Here is a 7,905-nt window from a genome sequence, read left to right on the forward strand (position 1 = left end):
AAACTACGGAATATGAAAACGACGCTTATGTTCGCCTTATCTAAACAAGGAACTGCTAAGTTCACAACTCATAACGTATTCTTTCAGTTATGCATAAATATGAAAAATTAAGTATAGGACAAATGAAAATAGAAAAATACGATGAATTATTAACATCTACGCCAACGATAGAATGATCGTAATCTATGGACGTAAAAATTTAAGGGAACTGTTAGAAACTTGAGAAAAAAATAGATCGACTGGATAATTTTATAACTTTGAGAGAAACTTAAGGCTGTTCACTGTCAAAGCGTATATGTGACTTCAGCGTCAGGTATAGACAAAAATTATGAAACCAAGAATGATTGATGTTTTTGTCCAATTGCCAATGGCTCTTTTTCAATTTCCCATCTGGTGTTATTATTTCCCTTGAAACAGAGATATCTAATGGATTTTATTAATTTTATACAAGAAGTGCGTAGCCCCCTTTTACAAATTTTCCCGAACATTGAAATAGTTTTTGACGCTGTTGTTTTCCATTCGAAAGAATTTACTTGTTCTCGAATTTCGGGCTCGATTTTGAAAGGGTCTTTTTTCAACGATTCTACAAATAGATTTTTGGCATGCATTAAATCCTCATCACATAAATTGAATGTCTGAGAACAAATCGTGTCTGGTCCATAATCATCATTGTTTTCAATATGAAATTTCTTCGCGGAATGCTGAAAGTTTTTTACTTTTATCTACGAATCTCGAATTCGACGTTTTCTATTATTGACAATACCATTGTTTTTAGATAGGAAGGAATCTTTGAAATATATGATTCACTTTTGTGATCAATGACTCATATTACATACACTTATTACGATCTGATTTTTTTCCCCTTCAGGTAGACGAGCACGCTTAAAGAATAATGCTATCCTATCAGTTACAAGAATAATTGAAGCAATATTACGTTCTCTCTATATTATCTTTTAACTGATACATGTGTATTTTTTCACTGATTTACTCATAACTTGAATAAGAAATAAGAGGGAAAATAGTAATAAAGTTTTTTTTTCAGAAAAATTAATAGTCCATCAATTATCGAGAATTACTCTAGTTACGTTTCATTTTTATCGAGACGCTTGTTGAATAAACGTAAAGTATGTTGTTATTTACTGAGTATGTGTATCTTCGTACGACTATATTTACTATCTTTTCTTTTTAAGATAAAAGAAAATCTATATATTTAACGTTAGATAAATATATATTGTTTAAACATTCTTGAAAGCTTATCTTTAATACGTCCAGATTTATTTTTATGTGATTAAGGACATATGTACACGATCATCTAAGTCGACAAATTTACAACTGGGCATGAACAGATCATTAAATTGTAAAATAAAATCTTTACAATTGACTTTTATATATCACGCTGTTTATTTTGCTTGTCTTCTTATCGTACATTTCTTTCGTTGATATATAAATATATATATATATATGTGTAGAGGTAGACCTAAATGCGAGAAAAATTCATATTTTTCTTACCATGAATAATTCATTTTTTAATTCATACTTTGATTAGATTAATGTTCGTTACACATGTTTTATATTTCTATTTAAAAGCGTTTGAAAGAAATAATACCTTTATTGTGAAAGATGTTATGACATCTTTAATGGATAAAGTTGAAAAATTTAAATTACTAGATGACGTAGACGTGAACATAGTGGTGGTAGGAGATAAGAGAATAATTCCCAATCATTTGTCTTACATATTTTCTAGAAAAAGAAAGTTACCTTGATTTTGTCAACAGTCGAAACTTTGAATTCATAGGATACGGTTCTAATATCAAAAGACCACTTAAATCGTTTTTTTTTGTCTTTCAGATCGCTTGGAGAGATTATAGTGCAACTAATATAGTACTATAGTAGTAGAAAAATTTATATTATAATCGATAATCATGGTGGTCGATAAATTAATAAACGTAAGTCGAATTTCATTTTTTAAGTAACCTAAATTTTGAAGCAGATCATCAATCATTAAGTGTGATTAAGTTAAAATGTACATATGTATTATATACGGTTAACGAGTTAAGAGACACGATCGGTTCAGATTAATTTTGTAATAAATCTTTCCTTTATAATGCTAAAATGATTATTTCAGGATACATCCAGTTTTATTACAAAAGATAATATATTGAAAGGCATAGAAAAACCTATATCCTTGGAATATACAAACATCGGAAAGTTGTTGTTGGATCGAATGAAGGCTAAACCCGACTTTGTCGGTCAGGTACATAAGAATCTCAAATAGCTAATAGTTCGGATAAAGTAAAATGTCATCGTACTAACATCACGCGTACGCACACAATGTTTTTTAATGTTTATTAAATTAATCGCATGAAATATTATAAAGGGTGATCCATTTAAATAAAACCATCTAAATAAAAAATATTTTTCACGTAATATGAATGGTATCAAAGAATCGACAAGAATACTTTTTCTTGAAGATCATTTGTCTCTCGAAGTTATCAATGTTTTCTTGTATACAACTATATATACATATATATATATATATATATTTTTTTTTTTATTGCATATTTCAGCTGATTAAAAAATACGTTAGGACATATATAATAACTAAAGTTTTATGTAAAATTTATATCTAGCGAGGTCGGAAAAAGCATCGATAACCTTGAAAACATAAAAAAAATGAACTTTGAAAATGATGATATTCTTATCGATCCTTACATTATTGACATTATGTTAAAGACATTTTTTGCGTCGTCACAATTCGATGAGACATTTAGATACTTATTTACTTAAATAGATCACTCTGTATAGCATTGAAAAATTTATAAAAATGAGATAACTCAGGATAAAAGCGTATCATTCATTGAACTTGAATAATGTTACTGAAACAAAAACAGATTGATGTGATTACCGAGGAGACGTATACTTTTGCTGAAATGTTTGATCGTACCGTAAAATGTGCTCTATGGTTACGTCAGGAAGGAATCAAAGCTAATGACGTGGTCGCCGTTTGCAGTTCAAATATTATGGACAGTTTTACACCAATTTTTGCTAGTTTCAGTCTGGCAGCAATTTCTACTCCTTGGAACACTGAAATGGATATAAGTACATGCTTCTCCTCTTCAATTTCTCAATCATTAAAAAAAGAAAAAAAAAAAAAATAATCAAAATTACTAAATATCATTTTCAGGAGAGGCACGTTTTTTCATGAAATTATCCAATCCAAAAGTCGTTTTTACGGAAGAATATTTGGTTGACACATTAATCGAGGCAGCGAAACTCGAGAATCACGATATCAAGATTGTTGTCTTTGGTAAGACTTCGAATGCTATTCCGTTTTCGAAGGTACTTGAGGATCATAAGAAATCCGACGTGGATAATTTTGAATGTAGTCCAGTCGATAACATTTACGATACAGCGATAATCGCTTACTCATCCGGTACGACTGGACTTCCTAAAGGAGTACAAATTTCCCATTACGCTTGTTTGTATCAAGGTGTCTTTGTTGAAAATACGAAAATTTGTAATATCAGATTATGGATGACACCATATTTTTGGATCACTGGAATATTGTTAACGTTGAAATCCACGATTAATTATTACAAAAGGCTCCTTTATCCTAAATTCGAAGAGGAGATGATGTGTAAAATCATAGAAAAGTATAAGGTAAGATCATAAAATATAATGTAATGTAAAATAATTAATGTGTCAGAAGATATTCGACGCTTTACATTTTCATGATCGTATCTATTGCAAAGGCAAACGAAGCTCCTTGTGATATGCAAACCTTTAGCACAGAACTTTAATACAGAGAAATCTGTTTATACTTTCTTTACTAATGGCAAAGAAATATTATGATATGTATATGTACATATATTGAACGAAAAAATAAATAATTGAATTGACAGGTGACATGGCTGCTTCTATCACCTAGCATGGCGAATAGAATAATGAAATCAGGATATCTTAAAAAGTACGACTTATCTACCATTGAAGATATCTTTATAACTGGTGGTATATTTAATGCGGAAAGTCAAAGAACACTTAAGACATACTTGATTAATGCAACGATAACGCAACTGTACGGTAAGAGGAAAATAATAAATTCGACTTATTTTGGCCTGTCTACAAAATGATCGTTTTAACATTTACAATTATAATGATCAAAGTTCTATAATTGAATTGAAGCAAAGTTTTGCTATTTAAATGTTTGACTATAAAAAATATTCCATCTTGATATATCATGAAATGAGTTAATTTACTCTAATTCAATATAACATTCTGTACAGATTTGTTGAACATAATAATTTTACGTTCTATCTAATAATAACTTGCAATATAAAATATATTATTGAATTATAAAATAATATCGCAATTTAACACGTTTAACAATAAAATTTACTAAAATTAAACGATATTGAACAAACAAATCATCAATAAAAATTTAATATTATATTATAATAATAATAATAATAATAATATTCTTTATCTACGGTATTTGACGAAACATTTGTTTTTACAAGGTGGAATTTTAAAAAAAGATCTGCAAATAAGATAATAGTATCTCTACGTTCCTCATTTTTTGCAGACACGCATAAAAGTAAAACTACGTTACTTACGGTATTTAAGCCAAGATTTTGAAATGAAGTACGTTACAGGTCTCGAAAATGTCGATAAAATTATTTAAATTTTCTTAGGATCGACAGAAATGTGTAATTCTATGACGGTTCAAAAGCCATATCACGAACTTGAATCGATTGGTACGGTATCTAAGAACGTTCAAGTCAAGATCATCGATGTAGAAACCGGAAATACATTGGGTCCAAATAAGACTGGTGAACTTTTAGGAAAATCGCTAATAATGACCAAGGGTTATTATAATAATCCACAGGCGACCAAAGAGGCGATCGATCCTGATGGTAAGAGAAAAAAAAAAGAAAAATTAGAGAAACATGACCGTTCGTTCTATCATTTAATCTAATTATTCGTTGTAAACGACAGGATGGTTTCATACCGGTGATCTCGCCTATTACGATGAGAAAGGCCAATTTTTCTTTGTTGATAGACTAAAAGAAATGATAAAGTACAGAGGTTATCAAGTTTCGCCTTGTGAGATTGAGAATCTCTTGCAAACTCATCCCGACGTTGTCGAGACTGCGGTTGTGGGTGTTCCTAATCTGCAGGACGATGAGCATCCCATCGCTTTTGTTATCAAAGTTCCCGGTTCGAAGGTATCATTGTATTTGAAGCTATTCGATAGAAAATTAAACAAGCCATTTGACAAATTCTAATTAACATATAGGTAACCGAACGAGAACTTGAAGAATTGGTGGCGAAAAATATGACTGAACGTAATCATCTACGCGCGGGTGTGATATTTTTAGAAAAAATGCCTTATACACCTTCTGAAAAAATATCTAGAAGAGAGCTCAAAGCCATCGCTAAAAGACATTTCTGCAAATGACTGTTATCGCTGAAATTGTCGGTAGTGGAAATTTCTATGGGATTAGAGAGCGCATACAAAAAATTATGACAATATATTGTATTATTGTGTTATACACGTAGACTTTTCTTCATTTAATTCTTATCTATACAATAATATCGTTATAATGTTTAACGTGAGATTGAATTTAGCGAAAATCACCTTAATTTTGGAAGGGCACCAAAAAGGATAACTATATTAAAATGCATTCATGTTCTTTTTCTTTTCTTTTTTATCAAGAACGTAAGAGAAACGGAATAAGGGAGAAGATAAGAAATCAAAAATAAAGGAAACGTTTATCGATATCTTATAGTCAAATCTATGCTAATTTTCAGACGAATTACGCTACGTCATATTAACATAATGTAGTTTGTACTGGAATATTTGCACTAACGATATTTATGCATTACATTAAGTTTTTTTTCTTCATTGCCTCATTTATAACCTCGTGCAGCCACTTCTTGGAACATAGCTACCAAAGAGTCCATAGTTTCTTCTCCCGTGGGAATGATTTGATTTGCCGGAAGTATAAAACCGTATTTTCCGGTATCACGCAATTCATAGGTGTAGGCAATTTGTTTGCGCAGAGTTCCTTTGATCCAATCTACGCTACTTCCGGTAGCGATGTCTATAAATGACAAGAATAATGTTAAGAGAAATACAGAATGAAATACAAGAAAATGAAAAATTGAAAAAAATTTCTTCTTGCACTTACATATAGTTTCGGCAACGTTTCCAGTATGATAAGAGGTTCCATACCTTTTAGCAAGTGCATTTATCGACTTTTTACCGATCGCCAACTGTTATACAAAAAATAAGAAAATAAGAAAATCGAAAAAAGAGAAGAAAATTAAACAATCGTCGGATTATAATACCTCTCTTTTTAATAATTGTGCTCGACAAAGAAAAAAGAAGAAAAAGAAAAAAAAAAAGAAAAAAAAAAAAGAAAGAAAAAGATTCCTTACCAAGTCGTTGTAATTTTCAAGATGTTCCGTCGTGTGACCGTAAGGGAAGAGTAATAATTGCGAGTAACTGTGAAAAGAGATGAACGCGAAGAACTTGTCAGATATCGATTGTAAGTATTGGGACAGACTCTTTGTTTCGATTTCCGAGAATGCGGAACTTCCGGCGTATGTCTCCGAGCAAGGATTCGAACTGGAGCCACCAGCTAAAAAAAATGACAAGTTAAATGATTTCTAAATGATTCCTTCGTTTGCGTTCTTAAAAATTAAATTTCTTTTTATATTAACTGTTCCATTTGTATCCCCAGTTTCTATTTGGATCGGAACCGTGGCAGAAGAACGAGTAAGGTTTGCGCGTTTTTCTCCACAAACGATTCTGCAAAACAAATTTAAAATGTATTAATAATTCAATCTATCATCTAAATTCATTGCAATATCTTATATTACGATATAAATTGGATATGTAAATAACGTACTTTGGTATGCGTGTAGGCATAACCATCGGGATTGACGCTCGGGAAGATATACCAGTCATGTGCTTTGGCAAGTGAACTAATTTCTGGATCAGCACTGTTCAACAAACGATCGATAATATATAAAACGGTGGCAGGTGATATCCACTCTCTCGCGTGAATTCCACCCTCAATTACTATGCCAGATTTGTTTTGGCCGAAACTCAATTTCACCCCTTTGATTTGACGACCCTCATAACTTGATCCACCTATAATGACCTTGACGTTGTTAGGATAATCTTTGGCGAGATTGTCCAAGTGTGCGTAAATTTCATCGATCGTGTGATACGTGTTAAGGCTAAAGCCATCTAAACTGGCTAACTGTCCCTTCGGCATCTCGGAATCGATCAAGTCTTGAACATTGTCGATGAATTTCTTGTAGGATGTACCAAGAACATTCATCAGATCGAAGAAATCTGCTAACTTGTTTGGTGCTACCATGATGTCCACAGTCATGTTCACTGTAGATGATATTTTCCAAAGTGAGAACTATAGAGAGAAAAAAGAAAAGATATTATTTTAAAATATTAAAATCAAACTATAATTTTTAGCGATCTATTTTAACGATTTAAGAATTAACTTACGCCATCGTAATCCTCGATCTGACTAAGAATTTCCAATTGTGATTTCGTTGATGGAAGAACACTGAAGACTTGGTAATTTTCGTAGGACGCCTTTTCGGCTGCCACCAAGGCGACCAACGACAGAATAAGGAGTTTATACATGATTGAAAGCTCTGTGAAAAGAAAGAAAGAAAGAAAGAAAGAAAGAAAGAAAGAAAAAAAAAGTAAAGAAATAATAAGATTAATAACGTTGTTCGTGCATTTATACAAATTAGTTTTAAAGGAAGAATCATGAAACAATTCGTTTTTGTCTTACCCACTTTGAGAACTAATCAAGTCTGTGTCTGTTCGATAATCTGACCTGCTATTTAAACCAAGAGAAATACCTGCAC

At 31.4% G+C, this 7,905-nt stretch overlaps 2 protein-coding genes across 2 annotated transcripts; one reads left to right on the forward strand and one right to left on the reverse strand.

Annotated features, from left to right (window-relative positions):
* The first annotated feature begins 1,755 nt into the window (after positions 1 to 1,755).
* Positions 1,756 to 5,552, forward strand: LOC146872505 (luciferin 4-monooxygenase-like). Its single transcript, XM_085661493.1, has 8 exons — positions 1,756 to 1,946; positions 2,126 to 2,254; positions 2,892 to 3,099; positions 3,185 to 3,660; positions 3,903 to 4,080; positions 4,692 to 4,913; positions 4,996 to 5,225; positions 5,297 to 5,552. The coding sequence occupies exons 1-8, from the start codon at positions 1,923 to 1,925 to the stop codon at positions 5,456 to 5,458; spliced, it is 1,629 nt and encodes a 542-aa protein (XP_085517619.1). The 5' UTR covers positions 1,756 to 1,922; the 3' UTR covers positions 5,459 to 5,552.
* A 201-nt stretch (positions 5,553 to 5,753) lies between these two features.
* Positions 5,754 to 7,675, reverse strand: LOC118450002 (zinc carboxypeptidase-like). The gene is made up of 6 exons (XM_035885312.2): positions 7,535 to 7,675; positions 6,915 to 7,439; positions 6,727 to 6,814; positions 6,442 to 6,644; positions 6,192 to 6,276; positions 5,754 to 6,104 (listed from the first exon to the last, which is right to left on the reverse strand). The coding sequence occupies exons 1-6, from the start codon at positions 7,673 to 7,675 to the stop codon at positions 5,911 to 5,913; spliced, it is 1,236 nt and encodes a 411-aa protein (XP_035741205.1). The 3' UTR covers positions 5,754 to 5,910.
* Positions 7,676 to 7,905: the final 230 nt, after the last annotated feature.

This window comes from Vespa mandarinia, chromosome 15 (assembly GCF_050613455.1).
Source record: "Vespa mandarinia isolate Hongniang chromosome 15, ASM5061345v1, whole genome shotgun sequence".
Lineage (NCBI taxonomy): Eukaryota > Metazoa > Arthropoda > Insecta > Hymenoptera > Vespidae > Vespa > Vespa mandarinia.

Excerpts from the sequence above, each read along its gene's own strand:
- LOC146872505 (XM_085661493.1), top strand. The coding sequence starts at position 1,923 with ATGGTGGTCGATAAATTAATAAAC. Across the intron at positions 3,100-3,184 it reads GAACACTGAAATGGATATAA|GAGAGGCACGTTTTTTCATG; the intron begins GTACATGCTTCT and ends TATCATTTTCAG. Across the intron at positions 4,914-4,995 it reads AGAGGCGATCGATCCTGATG|GATGGTTTCATACCGGTGAT; the intron begins GTAAGAGAAAAA and ends TGTAAACGACAG.
- LOC118450002 (XM_035885312.2), bottom strand. The coding sequence starts at position 7,675 with ATGTATAAACTCCTTATTCTGTCGTTGGTCGCCTTGGTGGCAGCCGAA. Across the intron at positions 7,440-7,534 it reads AGATCGAGGATTACGATGGC|TTCTCACTTTGGAAAATATC; the intron begins GTAAGTTAATTC and ends TTCTCTCTATAG. Across the intron at positions 6,277-6,441 it reads TTGAAAATTACAACGACTTG|TTGGCGATCGGTAAAAAGTC; the intron begins GTAAGGAATCTT and ends TTTGTATAACAG.